The 18,399-nt window shown below is 43.9% G+C and overlaps 1 protein-coding gene across 1 annotated transcript in view; it reads left to right on the top strand.

Moving 5' to 3' along the window:
• LOC119383292 (cytoskeleton-associated protein 5) overlaps positions 1-18,399 on the top strand; it is an 87,401-nt gene that overhangs the window by 12,016 nt on the left and 56,986 nt on the right. Inside the window, exons 7-15 of the mRNA XM_037651360.1 lie at positions 1,112-1,203; positions 1,357-1,414; positions 1,860-1,985; positions 2,991-3,136; positions 5,613-5,787; positions 8,335-8,448; positions 10,185-10,313; positions 11,178-11,420; positions 13,035-13,247. Coding sequence (XP_037507288.1) covers positions 1,112-1,203; positions 1,357-1,414; positions 1,860-1,985; positions 2,991-3,136; positions 5,613-5,787; positions 8,335-8,448; positions 10,185-10,313; positions 11,178-11,420; positions 13,035-13,247 — 1,296 coding nt within the window. The remainder of the gene's footprint in view (positions 1-1,111; positions 1,204-1,356; positions 1,415-1,859; positions 1,986-2,990; positions 3,137-5,612; positions 5,788-8,334; positions 8,449-10,184; positions 10,314-11,177; positions 11,421-13,034; positions 13,248-18,399) is intronic.

Below are 18,399 nucleotides of genomic sequence, written 5' to 3'. Positions count from 1 at the left end.
TGCCACAGTATTCGAACTTCAAGGAAACTGGGTAGTACCCGTTCTGAAACGCAGTTTGAACCTCTAGGTCTGGCTGTTCTTTCGTTTCTCTGCAAAGCTATAATGTCTTCATTCCGTAAATTTGTTGCTTGGGCGAAACGCATGACTATTCTAGTCTATTGCACTAAAGTACAACTCGTCGAAAGTAAAGGCCAATCAGTCGCTGTAGACAATGGCCAACTGTCCTTTGCTTTTTTTCGCAACATGCTGTGCATTACTAAGGTACATTCAAATTTACTGGAGCCAGTGCACAGAAAAAAGTGCTCAGCTGTAACTCTTTTTTTTTTTTTTTCAACCTCAATTTTGCGGTATTCTTCTTCAACAGAAGTCTGCAGGCCGAACTTTGCAGTATTCCGATTTCCCACATCCAAAAAAAAAATTAAGTTGTCTGAAATAGCTGCAGGTAATTCTGATGTACATTGCCAAATGGCCAAGACAAACATTGCAACGCACTAGTTGACTTCATCTTCATTCAGTTAAACCTCAATGTAATGAAGTCTGCAAGCTATGCAATGTACTTCATTATAGTATTGACACTTTCATTGAATTTTTACCTTTCATGCAAAGTATAATTGCCAACAGTCTTTTCTTTTCCACATGGAAGGTGTACAAAAGGTGTCCAAATCATAGGGCAGTATGGAAAAAGATAATTTCAGTAGCTTAAAAAAATCGGGATTGTTGAACATGCGAGCCAGTGACCAAAATTTAGTCTTTGATGCCATGCCAACAAAGACTTCCTCACAGCTGCCCTATGCCATGTGGAAAGTCAAAACAGGGCCAATGTACACGGCTTAACCAGCCTTGAGTTCTCAAGTGCTATTACTGTCGGTTCACTTGACTGTCAGAACTAGTACCTTAGTCTCTTGCGTTTGCTAGACACACTAACTGAACACATTAAGTGGATTATAAAATGGGCTTTACTGCAGCATCTCAAGCAAACCGGGTTAGCTCGGAAGCACTTTCAGAGCATGTAGTCATTAAAATTTTGAGCGAAAGTTTGCTGGATGCCAAAGTTTTAAGATTGCTTTATCTGTTTCTGTGAGATATTCTACCTTTTTTTTTCTTTCTCCAGGTTCTACAGCTTTGTTTTGCCCAGAAGAATCCGAAGAACCAAAGCGAGAGCCTGGTGTGGCTGGCCAATGCTATCAAAGAGTTTGGGCTCAAGTAAGTTTTTAGAAATTATGGCAATTGCTTTTTGACCACACTAGGTTTTTTTTCTTGTGCAGTCGGCTGTCTAATGTTGTTGCTTTGAAGCATCTCAACACTGTCAGACGTGCTTCAGTTGCCTAATGTTCACTTACCTGTTCCCTTCTACAGGGTTCCAGTGAAACCAGTCATAGAAAGTATCAAAAAAGGTCTTGCTGCTTCAAATCCTGTGAGTGTAAACTGGAGCTTTGTTTTTGGCTCTGTAATATATCTCTTTACCATTGCTGTCACATAAGCATTGCACTTTGTGTGTGAGCGCATGTGTGTAGGAGGGTTCAAAGAGGCCACAAATGATGAATGGTGTGACAATACAGCCAGGTGTTTAACCAGTGCAGGGTTGCTCAATGAATTGTGCTAAAGCACTGTGTAGTTGCCATTACGGCCATAGAAGCTTTCTATTGTTTTTGTGCAAAGGGTTTTCGGCACATTCATTAGAGACTCTTTGGTATTATAAACAAAAGTGGTTCCATCCTTATGAACTGTTGGTTACTTTGAACCATGCAAGTGTACAATCTTTTCTCTGCATTCATGTAGAAGTCCTAGCTGTATTTTGCATTATCATAGGAGCACTTCAGTAATGTTTAGTGACTGAATTTAACTCTTTCTGCGAACAGGCGGTGAGAACAGCATCCATCACACTGGCTGGTGTTCTGTACCTCTACATGGGCAAGACGCTGAGGACCTTGTTTGAAGGGGAGAAGGCCACCCTTGTGCAGCAGCTTGATGCGGAACTTGCAAAGGTTGGGGCTCTCGTTAGACTTCTCGTGGATGTTGATGGCATTTAGCTAGTGTGCTGGGTCCCGAACCACCCAGCGGTCAAAATTTATTTTTGGTGTTGCACTTGTGCAGAAGTCTGCAAAAAAACGTGTAGGTGGGAGAATTTTTCAAAACTGTGCCATAATAGTAGAGTTACACGTGTTTGATGATCCAAAAGCAGCCCTTTCCTGCTTCTTTCTTTTTTTCGCTACGCTCCATTCATCCGCTCGTCTTTACTCCTCGCCATGCAAGAAAGAGGAGTGGTGAGCATGCGTACCTGCGAGCAGACAAACTGGTTCTTTTTGTGGATGACATGACCATATGCAAATGGTGACGTGGCTGCCAACGCTGGGGATACTGAGATGCCCGGAGTGGACAAGGGATTGTTTTTTTCAGAACTTGTGGTGCGCCCGCAGCTCGTAGCACCGCCACGTTTGGCAGTGTTGATCGTGACAGCATTCTGAACTCGATGTGAATGTTTACTTGACATGTTAAAAACAATTTTTAATTATTCGTGATGGTTTGGGGCCCTTTAAGTGCATTTTAGATTTGCGTACTGTCGTGGACCTGCCAGGTTGCCCAATTTTTTTTCTTTTTCTTTTGTGAAGTCTACAAATTTGTGCTTGTTTTGCGAATGTTGCAAATGTTCTGCAAAGTTTCACGAATAATAAGTTCGCTTCGCAAAAGAGTCCTGCTCTTCAGTGTTTCACTTTGACTGTGAAAGGACTCTACGTGGTGTGCCTGTGTGGAGTCGCTTTATTTTTGTGGTGGTTGAGTAGAGAAAAAGCTGTAGTTAATATCTAAAAGAAGATTGAAAGAAGTTCAGGATTTGCTTTTTTACACATAAACATTCTAAGGACATTTAAAAAAAAAGGAAAACGATAAAACAGCTGTTGTTTTGGTACAAGATGCATAGTTGTTTTCTTCAAGTCATTACAGCTTTGCCATTTCAGTGCTCCAAATGCAATGTTTTCTTTCACACATCTTAGATGGAAGGCCAGAAACCTCCTGCCCCCATTCGCGGTGTGCCGACTTCCTTGGTCAACGAAGGGGGAGGTGATGCCACAGAGGGTGCACAGGAGGCGCAAGAGGCTGCTCTCGATATGGAGGACCTGGTTCCTCGAACGGACATCAGGCAAGTTGCCGGGAGGCATATGCTAGAACTAAGCCAAGCTGGAATGATGCATTCTACTGTTGATCTTGGGAACATTGTCAGTATTTAGTTAGTGAAATAATTTGAGGCATTAAATTTTTCAATTCACATCTATACAAAGGAACAAACGGTAAACCCAGAGAGAGCATATGGGAAGCTGTTTAATTGAACTACAGAAGTAAAAGTTACATTTTTCAACCAGACAACTCGTTGCAAGTGGAAGCCACAAACCCACAGCTGCGGCATTTGGCAAGCAGCGTCTTGTCTGTTCGGCTACTTTCATTCACTTTCAAGGGTGTTTGTGTACAAGATGGGAGTGCCTGCCGGTGCTTGCTGCTCATGGCCGTGAGTCTAGATGTAGCGCCTCCTCTTAATTCTAGGCATCAAGGCAATGTTTCAAGTCAAGGCCATTGGTATGAATTTAACTGCAGTATGTGGTCATTCGAACACTGTGGCAGCGCAGACTCTGCCTTGCGCACCACGTCTGTCGCACTGTGCACGCTTGTGGTGTGGCCTCCACTGAACTGCAGGAAACTATATTGGCATGAATGCTACCCGAACCTCGAATCGCAGAGGCAACCACATTATAGTGCATCCAGACCAAATGCGATTGCTTCTGCATTGTAAAACTTCTAACATGTATTTTGGGCTGCCAAGCAAAGAAATTTGTGCTTCACTATAACTGATTGGAAAAAAAATCGTTTTTAAATGTCTTTTTTGCCTTTTCAACTTTGTCATAACAGTAGCATACTCATTGAAATAGAGCATGCAATTTAGGCTTATCTCATTATATCTGGATTAATGTATCCTGATTAACTGATAGTATAGTGATAGTATAGTGAATACAGTGGTACCTGCGTATATAGTGAAACCTCGTAAATAGTACCTGCTGGGAACGCGGCATAGCTACAAGCTAAACAGTAGTATGCATTAACCAGCAAGTGCAAATTTGTATCTCCTGACATGCGCCATCGCCACCAACAAATAAATAAATACAGTGCCACAGAAGATATTGCCTCAAGTACCCACCACAACGCCTTTTCTTTTTTTGTGCGAAAGTGCAGAAAATATTCTGGCTCTCTCACACGACCGTCCAATAGCACGCGGTGGCGATGCCAAGGGGCATTTTGAAACTATTGAAGGGTCCAGGATACACAGCGACTGACATACTGACAGGGCAGACAGTACTGGCTTTCCGCATTACATGTGGACGTGTCTGCACTGTGATCTGCCACTAAGCGAAAAGTGGCAAAGTATATCATTGAAACACGGTACGGTCACGTGTAGCCAATCGTCCCTGGCTAGTTGCATGCAGCGTGTCGTGTACTCGGCTCGCGCCATTACTGCGGGGCAGCTTGCTGTACCATACGCATGCATTTGCCATGAGAGTGTTCTTTGTACCCACTCCGCTCCAGACCGTGCACAGATGTGGCGATTAGCTGGTTTGGTTATCGCAGCAACGACAAGCTTTCTGCAAGTGATGTGCACTCCGCACCTCCGCGATGCCCTAGCGGTCCTTGTAGCGGACGGAGGCGCGTTTGGGTGGCCACCTAATAAAAGTTAAAAAAAAAAGTGTTACGCTTGCTGTACCGTACGTGTGCGCTTGGCGTGACAATGTCAATGCAGCGAGGTTTCTCGGCACCCGTGAGTGTCAACTCGGCAACAGCAAGATGCTTTAGTTTCTACAAAGCAGCGCGCACTTCAACGCGGTCCCGCACAAGGCGGCAGCGATCAGCGGCCCAGTGCGCTCAGGTTTTCACCTATAAAAAGTGTGCAGTAGGCTTACAGTAGCGCAACGCCACATGCATGCCCAAGCAGATAGCTGAAGGTGACAGTTGTCGGCGATAAGTCGTACTGGTGCGTTCGTCGGCGACCACCATCATATCGTGCCTTCGTTCTTACTCAATGCTTATCCGCAAAGGCATCGCCGCAGTCACGCGGGTCGGAATCGTTGATCGAATCATTGATCTCTGTGATTCAAGAAAAGATGCAAGACCTTTTGTGGCACATTTTGGCGTCGGCATGTTCAGCGGCGTTGTCAACTTTTATGGCACACAAGAAGTTATCGCGGTATGCAGGGTACGCACTAACCGGTAGGCATAGGACAAACCACTATGCTTATGCGGTCAGCGAATGCATTAGGCTCTATGAGACTCGGTCGGGCATTCATTGCAACTACATTTTAACAGTTAGTACGTTTAAAACTGGTATATATTAACCAAGTTTTACTGTATTGAACCTGCATACGTATAACAAATTACTGTATATATCAAACAGTTATGTCCCCTTAAATATATCTTTGATATAAAAACTAATATATTGATTTAACTCTATAGAACTCTTTTTGTGATCCCCTTCAGATTTGATATATCCATGTTCGACTGTGTTGCACAAGGGATTGCTTGTACTGATGCCACGCGTTCAATCTCTCTCCTTGCCTTTGTCTCCACTCGAACAGTGGCCAGCTGACGGAGACCCTGCTGTCGGAACTGTCGGACAAGAATTGGAAGGTTCGCCAGGAGGCCCTCCAGAAGCTGGCAGCCATCGTAGATCAAGCCAAATTTATTTGCCCAGAGCTCGGTGATCTGCCTGGCTCACTACGAGCGCGGTTGCTCGACTCAAACAAAAACTTGGTGCGTGTCAAAGCCTGGTATATCGGGTGTTCATGTCTGCCCGACTGCATTAATGTTTTCGTTGAATCTGCACAGCTGCTGTTTTTTTTTTTTTTTTGTCGTTGTTGTTGTTTAGCCCTTTGTTTCCTGTTACGAAGCTGGGTACTTTCACTCATTGCCTACACCCACTACCGTCAACTAAGCGAAGTCCACGGCAAAATGTCGCAATTTGTTTTTGCCAATCAAAGACTATTTCAACAAGCCCATACTGTATTTTTTTTCTTTAGTGCAGAGGGTTATAAAATACGATGGGAATTTTTATGACTGAAAGCAAAACTTACTCAGTAAGCAAGCTGTGCAGTGAAGCTAAACATTTTTCTCTTTGTCTGAAAAAAATACTGTGTTAAACGTTTTTTTTTTCCTGTTCATTTAACATGCTTATCATATTCGAAAAACCACTGAAAACAAAAATCTGTATTTGGGAATGTTTCTTGAAAAATAATTTGGATTCTAATGGTTTGAAAACATGGCCTTGGTGCATTTGTGCAAAAGTGTAAGCTCAGCATGAAACTTTCTGTGAAATTTTTCTGCATTGAAAAGGCCCAAATATAGGAGAAAAAAAAAACTTCTATGCATTGCGTGCAGCTAACGAAGTCGGCTTGATTTGGGGGAAGGATTAAAAAATGTCAACTTCCTCATTTGTTTTCTGTGTTATTAATCGTCTATGCTTGGTGTACAGCAGCCGTTTTGGAGGATTTTTGAAGTATTGCCAGTTACAACTACCCAGAACATGAAATGAGATGACTTCACTGATGGAAAGATTGTCCGTAGCATTGACTCAAACCAACCCAGTTTTTTTCGTGAGAGATGATTTATATGTTCATTTCTTAATTGAAAGTCGCGAAAAATGACCTGTGGCGCCTCTGGCGGCAAAAACATGAATGATCCAACGAAACCGGCCACGTGACCGTTGACTGTTGTATGCGGTCGACGATTTGTTTGTTAGTATTGAAATATTGTTCGTTTCTTTATATTAAAAAGTATTACTTTATAAAAATGTACATATAGGCCTGCGTTAGTAGTATGCATTAAAGTGACGCTGCCTTTGCGTGATGTAATGATGCGTTGCTTGTCAGTGAGTCTTGAGCAACTTTCCAGCATGCTCATGCAACCGCGCACACAGTTTCCGTGTCGCTAAGATTTCGGAGCGACATAGTTTTGCTACCTATACTTCGTCTCGGAAATGACGCGCGCTGCTACTCGGCGCGGACCCGCATATGCGTAGTGATGTTTTCGATGACTTGGCTTGGCTCATGCATCGAGAGAGCAATGATGCTGTGACAAGCCACGCATTACACAGGCGCAGGCAATTGTAACAGCTTGTTATTTTCAAAAATAGTTGAAAAGCTCTAAATAAAGGTGGTTAAGCATAGTTACAGGAACTCCTGTGAAAGCAGAACGATAGCTTTCACAAATCGCGAGAAGGGCTGGCGGCATTGCTATCGATTCTTAGCGTTGCTGGAGGAAAGCTCCGTCCGTGTTTAGAGGCTTTCAGATCGAAAAATACTGCTTGTAAAATAACTAGGATTAACTACTGCAGCTATGAACACTGTGAAGGGTGAGCTTTCTGGTGCGCCGTAAAAAAATGGGTCGAGAAAAAACAGTTGTCAGTTCCTTTAAATTGGTGGGGAAGGTAATGGCAACGCAAATACAAAGATACAGGGCAATTTTTGTGTCCTGTTTGTATTGCCATCATTTTCCACGGTGTTTTAAAGCGTGCATTCACTCTAACTAGTGTAACTTCCTAGCTGATTGCCATTTGTATGTTTAAAGGTAGATTATAGTAGGGGCTCTTGGTCAATATTGTGTGTAAAATGCTCCATTTTTTATCATTATTCGTGGTTGGGAGTGATGACAAACCTGACACAACAAAGTAATTCTGCAACAGTTGCAGGCAATAAACCTTGGGATCATAGGCGTGCAGTAGTTTCTGGGAGATGCAGTGTTTTACTTATGCAAGCTTTATCAGTATTTGATTCACTACTGTCACCCATTTTACTAGGAACAGAATTTTGTGTGCATTGCTTGACGTACAGTGCCCACTGGGGGAACGATTGTAGACCACCACTAAATGTTCAGTCTTTTTCTTGCGCTGGTAAATCTATCTTCTTCAGCATAAAATCCCGAGCAAGTGCCCTTACCCAAGCAAGCACCCCCTCCCTTTTTTCTGGAGATTTGAAATATCCGCCAGTGGACCGAGCAAGTGCCCAACCCACGCCCCTACCCTCCTGGCATTTTCACTGCTTCATTCAGTGTTTTTATTCGCTTGATGAGGGCTAATAATGACAGTCGATGCATGCCTATTCAATAACGCATTTCATTGGAAGCACGCGCGGCTCGTCCGCAGCCATCTTGATTTTTGATCAGTGACCGAGCAAGGGCCCCCCTCCAAATCTTGTCGGATTATCTTTCGCTGTAAGGGGGCGCTTGCTTGGGATTTTATGGTAGGCTTATTTCAACCTGTGGATATCGGTGTACTTATTAACTATGTTCTGCATTGTATTTCAGGCTATCCAGGCTCTGAACATATGCCAGTGCCTGGGTGCAGCCCTAGGTCCCCACTGTGGACCCTATGTTCGTACTCTTGCACCCGGCATGTTTGCTGCCCTGGGTGACAGCAAGGTGGGTGTCCTAAAGACTCGGCTGTTCTTTTTTTCCAAGGAGGAACTGTCATTTACAATCGCCGTGATTATCACTTATTATTCACTTTTGTTATTGTCAGCTGTGCACACAAATACTGACACGCCACAACTGCAATTTTTTATTCTTTTGCACTCTCGTGGCTCAAAATGTCCAAGTCATAAGTACAGTAAAACCTCTGATTCTGAGCTCTATTTACTAAAACAACCTGTGTAATTTGGATTTCCCGATTTTATTTTTACGGGTCAACACTGGCTAGTTCGCATGCTGAAAATCTCTGGGAATTGGTTATCTTTCGTTCTAGCTTTATACTGTTTGTTTGTTTATTTATTTATTTATTGATTGATTGATTGATTGATTGATTGATTGATTGATTGTACCTTCATGGGCTGAAGGCATTACAGATGGCAGTGGGGATACATAAACAATACAATATAAACAGCAAGGCAAAACAAGAAAAAAAAACACAAACAGCCAAGGGACTTAAATTTGCAGTGGGGACACAGAAACAATTTTCAAACAGTAAGGGAAAAAATTATACAGTAACAAGCAGATATACATTTGGACAAAATAGGTTATTATTAGGGGTGTGCGAATATTCGAAATTGCGAATATTTTTCAAATAGTGTTTGCTATTCGATTCGATTCGCACTGGAATTTTACTATTCGAACTTCCCAAAATACAAATACAGTCAACGTCCGATTAAAAGTGACCCCTTCAGATTTTCAATATGCTTCACCTCGTTACACTCTCGTATTGCGGCAAAGCTGCCGTTCAAGCTCCATTACGGTCGAACTTTGCCAAGACACAGTCAACGTCCGATTGGAAGTGGTCTCTAGATTTTCGATGTGCTTCACCTCATCACACCCCGGTGTTGCGACAAAGCTGCCTTTCATGCTCTGCTACGGTCGCAAATGTACTAACTCAAGAAACGCTGGTTGCAACATGGAGATGAAAGATGTGGCAGAGGTGGGGGCTCAATTAATGCTGTTTTGGACCTGAAATTTGGGCAGGAAGTCCGAAAAATCGGAAGCTGAAGCTTTTTAGCATCCAAAATTTCAGATGTTCTTATATATCGACGTCTACAAGGCAGATTTGGAACTCCGGACTTAAAGGGAGCACACCCTTGTCTGCCACATCAGTTAGGCTTCCATAGAAGTTGAAGTTCCATAGAGAGGCTGGGGAAATGGCATCTTTGCCTATCACGTGTAAAGTGTTGTCGGCAACACTTTGGTTGCACCAAATCACGTACATAAATAGAATTCGACCTCTACATTGCCTCATTCTTGATAAGACAACTATGAAACGCCACCCTGCCAGTGCTTCAACAACCTAGTGAAAAGAAACACTTTCGTGTTGCTATCTCATAAGAATATGCTTAGCAATCCTCTCCAACTTTTTTTTTCTGCAATTTCGCTTTGAAGTATTCGAAAAATATTCTAGAGATATACGAAAAATATTCGATTCGATTCGCACTCACACTTCAATATTCGAATTCGCTTCGCACCCAAAATTTTGCTATTTGCACAGCTCTAGTTATGTTATATATAAGCAACATCATGGGGAAGGCGATTCCATTTGACAAAAGTTCTGGGTACAAATAAGTCGTGATAGCATGCAAGGCCCCACTCCCTGGTCTTTTGGTTGGGTGTGGTTAAAAAGATTGCCTGCACACAATGTATAGCAAGTGCTTTTTTTTTTTTTCTTCTTCTACCAGAACATGGTTCGTGCGGCTGCACTCTCCTGCCTTAACGAGTGGTCTTCCCATGCCAGCCTTGGGAGCTTCTTCGAAAACGAGATGCTCAAGGATGCGCTGAAAGCGGAAAACCCTCTGCTTCGGTCAGAGGTAAGCCCTTGTTTCGTCGATCAATCTAATCTTTATAAATCGTAGTAGGAAAAATAGTGATGTACAAACACGTCTTCACAATTCGTTGCGGGGAAGTGTGAGGGAAGGGGACAGGGGGAGAGCTTTCTTTTTTTCTACCGGAGCTTTTTTTTTTTCTTACCACATATTTTTCTTTGTATCCTGTGTCCGCATGACTTGTGCCCATCCATGCGCGAACCTCACTCGTGAGCTTCGTTTGCACTTAAAAGCAGAAATGGGATGTGCAGAGTTATGGAGCCAGGGAAGCAGGTTTGAACAGCACCGGTTGCCAACTATAGAGTCGCAAGGGTAATGGTTTCTTTTACTGCTTGCTATATGTTTCTCAATCCAGCGAAGGCTTGCAGTGTGAACATGGTAAAACAGCTTGTTGTTTTTCAAAGCTGCACGAGAGCCAAGAGATGAGGAATTCAAGAAAACGAGTGAAATTACTGTTATAAGGCGCCTCTTTTCGCGGTTATGCAAACAACTGGGCAAAATGCAGACAAGGACAAAGAACACTGTAGGCAGGAAAGTATCTGTGACCAACTAGCTCAAACCAAAGCTTTGTTTTTGTGGCTTTGTGTGGTTATAGTACTACGTGTCTAAAAAAAAAAACACCAAGCCAGTGGGTTCTCCTTATTTTTAATCTCGCTCACAGCATGTTGCTTTTGTAGCTCGAATTAACATTATTGATCGCTCAAGTGTCTTGCACAACCCTTGCTCTTTTTGTCCCCCCCCCCCTCTTTTTTTCTTTCTTTTCGCATGCTCTACAAAACAAAGGGTGGAAGTATGCTGTCAGGAAGTGTGACGCTTAACCTGTCCTTTTCCTTTCACCTTGTCGTGCAGTTGTTTGGCTGGCTAGCGGAGCGGCTGGGCGCTAGCGACGCCAAGGGAGTACCCGGTGCAGAGTTGGCTTCCTGCCTACCCCATCTGTACCAGTGCCTGGAAGACCGCAGCGGGGAGGTCCGCAAGAAGGCCCAGGACCTCCTCCTTCCGTGCATGCTTCACCTCGGCTACGAGTCCATGGCACGGGCTACATCCAAGCTCAAGGCTTCCTCGAAAACGCTAGTCATGGCGCAGCTCGACAAGGTGACTACTCTTTACACCTCCTCTGTCAGGGTTTCTAAAATGCTACCTGCTTTGAAATATGTCTATGTGCGGTTTTGAGTTTATGTTAACACGATAGCGTTAAAGAGCTCGTTTCGCAGAAATTCCGGCATCGGTGGCAGCGTCTTTGGTTGTGAGCGAAAAATCAGCATTGTCCATGAATGAATAGTCAAGGTGGATGCAAATAAAGAAATCGTTTTAAAATTTTCCGTTCGAGTGCGATCGGGGATTTGAACTTGTGACCCCTCTCTCTATGATACGATGCGTTTAGCCGCTCGGCAACCATGTATACATCCTCTGGCATAACGGTGAGCTATTTATATACACCATTTAGCGTTGGTGGTGCACACATCTCGGAGGTTCTTGACTATCACCCGCGAGATGGCGCAAAGGGCCCATAGGGCACGCTTTTAAATGGCATCGCTCCTCCGTGTGGCCGTGTTTCGTTGCGCTGCATGCATGGATATTGGTAGCTGGAGGGCATCCGCACTTTGGCTTTTCTTGCGGCACGGTTTAAGACTCCAACCAAGAAGCGAAGCCAGTCTAGCGATTGGGAAGACGATATGAACACGGTCCGATTACGCTATCGCATTCTACTCTTGAAAGCAAAGCTCAAGCCTCCTCCAAGTATTTTTACCCAGCTTACATATATTAACTTTAGCTGAGCATTGCTCACAGTCCACTTTATTCCCATTTCACATGCTCGAACACTGCAAAGAACGGTGCCAATTTCGCATTTTTAACAATTCTCCAAAAGGCACAAGTGTACGCTCTTGGCTTGGCTGCAAAACTACAAAGTGCACTTGGTTCAGCACCTCGGCTGTTGAGTGAAGGCAGCATTCTGCTTTCTTTTTACTGCTGGTGTAATAGTTGACGCAAGCGCATTAGCACTCGTGTTGAACAGGTGTATGTAAACGCTAGAGGAGTCGTGAACCACCCCTTGCGCTTGGTGAAAAAACTTGTACTGCAGAAAGCAGATGCTACTGGGAACAGCTCAGCCAAATCAATAAGTTGTTTTTGTGAAAAATGAACATTACAGCCCTATAAATGCTACCACAAAATCTGCAAAACATATTGTTTTGGTATCCAGGAGGTAGCGGCATTGCAACACTGGCTCATTTTGTTTTTGTAAACTCAATAGACAGGAGTGATATTTCCAATTTTCTTAATTTTTTTGAAGCAGTGTCATATATTTTGCTTTGTGTTCTACACAACATTGGCAAATCTTATTTTTCACAGTAACAGAGAGCTGAGCTAGTTGGTAGGTATTCGTGTTAAAAATACTGGGTGTGCAAACACGAACACGGGAGTAGTCTTTTGTCCGTGTTTGCATGCCCAGTCTTTTTTTCACAAATCTTATTGTTGCAGTGCCACAGTAAAGTCTATGACACCGCGTCTGACATTCTGAAACAAGTTGGAGATAAAAGTTAACGCATCTTACATTCCCCAATTTCTACGTTTTATCTTTTTTACATTTGAAAAGTGCGCATGTGGCAGAGTTTCTACAACTTCGAAGATAACTTCTTGTGCTACTTTTTAATGATCGCAGTGTTTAATTACACCGCTCACTGTAAATGCTACTTGAAAATTTCACAGGTCCGGCCGCAGCTTCCGGCCAAGGTTCCACCCAAGGGCAAGGCCACCATTCTCAGGGGTGGGAGCGCCCAGGCTGCCGCTGCGCCACCCCCGATGGCTGCTCAAGCACAGCAGGCGGCCTATCGTGTAGAGTCTGTCACGCCTGAGGAGGAACAGGGTGCAGTTGGTGGAAGTGCCGGTGGCCGCCTGCACAAGAGCAGCTCAAGGAGCAAGGTACAGTAAAACCTCATTAATTCGAACTCTGTTATTTCGAAATCTCGCTTGATTCGAAGGATTTCTGCAGTCCCGTATTTTGCAATGAAAATTTGAGTGGATAATTTGAAGCCGTGGTCAGTACCAGCCTGGTTAATTTAAAAGCTTTGTGGGTGCCATGTGCCAATTCCCGATTTCGCCACAGATCCACAGAAACGATGGCCCTTGGGAGCCACAAGGCAGTGCAGTGTAGCGATACTAATGAGTGACAGGTGGAGCACCCCAGCCTCGCTGCTGCTTGTGCAGAGAAGGGGGGGGGGGGGGGAATTACACCATCTCCCGCTAAAGGGGACCATTAGGCGATGCGAAGCCAGAGCACTTGCACAGTCGCATTCCGTTGACGTTTATTGGGCATGCTACCGACCTTGCGTCGTGTCTTCCCTCTAGCCTGGCCATTAATTCTCATATGGCGAGCAGGGAACGCGGTCGACAGGCGTGCGAGAGGGGGAAGCATAGAAGAGGCGAGAGAGGGGGAGGGGACGCGCATGCGCTGGCGCTCATCGCGGTGTTGCGCAGAAAAGAATGAGGCGCGCGAGAGGGGAGTGGAGAGGGGGTGTGTGGAGAGGGTTTGCGCAGTAAGGATGGTCACGCCGCACACCACCACCACCACCACCGGATTGAACTCCGCCATAAGATGCTTCGCATCTAAAAAAAGCTGTCTCTTGGTCAGCTAAAATGTCTGCCTGCGGAAAACACTTGCTTCATTGCAACACAGTGGTGAAACGCGGGCAGCATGACGTGTTCCTCTCACAACGTCAGCCCATTCTTTCTAGGAAAATAAAGAAATCAATAAATGATGGACTGACGGAATTTGCGATGTATGCGAACTTTCGGTTGGCGGTTGCTCCAGCAATTTGCACACGTGCACGGCTGGCGGAGTAATTGCTTGCAACACCTACTTCGAAAACTCTGTTTGAAGACGTCAGTGATCATGTTTTCCAGCCAGAATACATCGCGAATACAGTCATACTAGTCATTATTAAATTCTTTATTTTACCAGAAAAAATGGACGAATGGTCACATCATGACATGCTGCCCGCGTGTCACCACTGTGTTGCAGTGAAGCATGTTTTCTTTTCCGCAGGCGCCCATTTTAGTTGACCACGAATCCGTTTTTTTTTTTTCTTTTGCAGCAGCAAGGCTAACAGTTTTCCCAGCTTAGTGGTGAAATTGGGACCGGGTATTACTGGAAAACATAACCCTTGTAGCCACAAACTAGCAGGCACAGCAGACGACCACCTCTGATTACTCTAAGTAATTCAAAGTTCCTTGCATCCCACTTTTTGTATGTTTGGTTAATTCGAAAACCTGCTTGATTAGAAAATTTTTCACAGTCCCAGTGACTTTGAATTATAACGAGATTTTACTGTATGTGGTACACACCAGTGCAATATCTTGATGTAGTAATGTGACAAGTAATTGTGAAAGAAAACCAGCGCACAACCTTGACGTAGACAAGGACACCACTACGGCACTATGGCGGTGTCCTTTCTGGTCTAAATCATGATTGTGTGCTGTTTTTTTTTTTTTTTTTTTCACAAATGTTGAACCAACAAGCCCAAGTTTTCAATATCAATACAGTAAAAGCTTGTTAATTCGACACTCGTTAATTCGGAAAATCGAATCATACGGATTTGCTCCGTGGTCCCGGCCAGCATATGCACTGTTTATTGGTACGAAACTCTTGTTAAGGGGGGACATGGTGTGTGGAGATATTTTCTGTATCTTATGTCCAAACCTGATGAAATTAAATAGACTTGTTTGGTTTTTCATGCTGATTTCAAATATACAATAATTTTTCTTGTAAGCAAACTGGTTTACGAGATACACAAAGCTGCGTCTCTGTTGTTTCCGGAGACAATAGGAAAAAAGCCGTTCAGCAGAAAGTGAATATTATCAGATAGCTAGATACTACTATATGCAATAAGGGCAACGCTGCAAACAGTTTTCAGATCGGATCATAACTAGTCATTCTGCAGATGATCGAAATTCAATGTTCGTACCATGACTACCGTAAAGAAAAAACAAAATCAATTTTAAAAAATCTATGAGCAGAAAATTAGAATTCTGCTCTCAGCACTTTGTGATACACAGCTCGGGCTTTATGTTAAAAAAGTAATTACAGCTCTAGCTTTTCTAGATCATGAGATATCACTCCGACAAGCTAAATAAATGACCCAAAAACATTTAACTTTCAGCTCGTACTCGTTGCACAGATCTAAACTGCAGATGAAATACTGATCTTATAAGACTTCTCTTAGGCTTTACATGCGAAATAATAGCTGTAGATGTCAATAATATAATTTAAAAAACACTTTTTTCTTTGATGATTTTTTGGTCTCCACAAGCCATGTCCCCCCTTAATTCGGTTATATTTGGTCACGACCAGCTTAATTCAGACGATCCTTGAAGCACGCCGAGCGAGAAGGGTCCAAAAATGTTCAACTCAAAGGAACGAAAACTGCGTTCACAGGGAGCCGAAACAGCCGCGGTCTTTCAGAAAGGTGTGGTAGCCATCAACAATCACGTTTTGGTGCGTAATAAGGCTTTGCTTTGGTTCAGAGCACATTTCGGATTAGGACACGAGGGTTCACATTGTGAACGAAGTCGCAAATGACGAAAATTGCGGCTTTTGCCCCTCTCATACGCAAAATACTTACTGGATTGACTTATTCCTCAAGAAAAAAAATACATTAATGTAATAGGCATTACAGTAGAACCCCGCTGATACGTTTTTGAAGGGACCGTAGGAAATAAACGTAAGAGACGGGAAATGTAAGAGACGAAAAACAGGAAAAACGGCAAAATATTTATTGGTATGAATTTTATATCAATTCTTACGAGCAGCACGAAAATTGGCGCGCTCAGTCGCGATCTAGTCGATGGATAGAAACGCGGAGCTTAGGACGGCCTCATCCACAGAAATGTAATCAACGTATGTGACTTTTTTAACACCAACAGCTGTAGGCATGAAAGAACTAAGCACACGCAATCACGACCGGCGCGGCGAGTCCGACCGCGAACCGCACGCACGACCATGCGAGCATGCGAGCTCCAACCAGCTCGAACTCCTCCCGTTCTCCGACAAATAACGATGATGATGAGTCTACGCCAACGCGATGGCAGAAGTGAATGCCAATCTCGAAGGCCTTGCTTTCGCAAGCAGTTACGTCATACACGCCATGTTTGTGCAATACAAATCTCAAAGGCAATGCTTTTGTCAATAGTAAATGCCAATCTCGGAGGCCTTGCTTTCTCGAGCAGTTACGTCATAGACGCCATCTTTGCAATTTGAATCTCGGAAGGCCATGCTTTTGTTTGCCTCAATTGAAAGATTCTGTTGCTTGCGACTCTCATGCGGCTAATATTACGGTCAAACGAGGCCAAGCTGCGTGAAAATGCACCATGGCCGCTCTCTTTGGTAGTCACTCGGTCGGCTCCGAGCGCACTTCGCGACGTATCATACGGGAACGTCCGACAGTTACGACGTAACAGCGGGGTTCCCAATACATTGTATCCTATGGGAGCTATGCCGGGACCGGCGGAAAACGACGTAACAGCCGGGAAAATGCAGCAGTGAGGAACGCAACAGCGGGGTTCTAATGTAATGGCTAATTCAGACAGTTTTGCCGGTCCCATGAAATCCGAATTAACGAGCTCTTACTGAATATTGAAGTGACGGATCAGTTTAGCGGAAGTGAGGTTAACACCCACCGCTGTAGTCTAGTGGTTATAGTGCTCGACTGCTGACTTGAAGGTGGAGGGTTCGAATCCCGGTCGCAGTGGCCACATTTCTATGGTTGTGAAACGCTCGAGGCCCATGTACATAAGTGCATGTCAAAGAACCCCATGTTGTTGAAATTTCCATAGCCCTCCACAACAGTGTTCCACATAATCGCAGCGCGGTATTGGGGCGTAAACTCTTACAATTATTATTAGTGAGGGAGAAAGGGAGAATGGCCGTACACTCATTTGCAGCGCAAAGCTACAAAAAAAAAAATCCATACAGATTTCTTGGAAAGAGAGCTTCCCCACTTGACGAAAACCTGATAATGGGACACTGCCCTGTAAGCAACCAGGAGCATAAGTGACATATTGCAATGATCAGTGCATGTGGGCATTTAGAACAAGATTTTTGTCCGCAGAAACGTGCTTTATGAGCTCTTTTTGCTGCCCAAAATGCTCTAGCTATTGCCATCCATTGAGGAGGAAGCCTCTCAAGGCACCGTGTGTATACCATACAAGTGTAGATAAATATTGACGTACCTTCCTTGTATAGAAGGGGTAGGCGTGTTTAAAAACAAAAAAAAGTTGTATGTATGGGCAGTAAGGATGCAGCCTTTACTGTTAGATGTGTGAATTACACTTTTGTTACGTTTTATTTAGCCAATACATTGGTCATGTTGGTGCATATTCATGTTCTGGTGCATGAATCTTTTATTCCTGCAAGCGTCATGACTGCCATTTTGTTGCATATTTCATTAATAGTGTTCAAACTTCAAACTAATGCAGGTATGTCATGTTATTGACGTTAAATGCGTATTACTCAATTCTGCACTTGGAATGCAAGCTGTCTTCTGACATCTTTACATTCTTGGGCCCATCCTGTGCTTTTGTGTGGATGTAGGAATTCTATTATGTCTCATGTTTGTACCATTGAAATTATATTAAATAGTCTGACATGGCTGCACAAGGTTTTCTGTGGTATGCAGCGATTCCACTCCTGTGCCAAAGTGCGCCAAATTAGATTTACTGCGCCATCCTGATAAAATCTACATAAATTGCGCCAAACTGCACCAGAGTGTCAAGTTTAACGGTGTCTATCACCGGCCCTAGCATCAACGGCACTTCAATACATGTGCAGCTTGAGCTTGAGGCCACCAAAGTCACAGCCACAGATCAAAGATTATTCTATGGACGAAACAGCGCTCCCGCACAACGTTTACAGGTGGTAGACTGCATGCAGCCACACAACAGATGCAACGTTTAGATACGTTGCTCGCACGTGCATGCCGATTAAGCCACGAAGCCATACACTGTGCTTACTCGGCTTCTCTTGTGTTGTGCTTAATGTCGGGGGGGGTCTCTGGGATTCTCGGGCACCCCACCAATA

The sequence above is a fragment of the Rhipicephalus sanguineus genome, chromosome 2 (assembly GCF_013339695.2).
Source record: "Rhipicephalus sanguineus isolate Rsan-2018 chromosome 2, BIME_Rsan_1.4, whole genome shotgun sequence".
NCBI classification, from domain to species: domain Eukaryota; kingdom Metazoa; phylum Arthropoda; class Arachnida; order Ixodida; family Ixodidae; genus Rhipicephalus; species Rhipicephalus sanguineus.
This window is presented reverse-complemented; position numbering and strand designations above follow the sequence as displayed.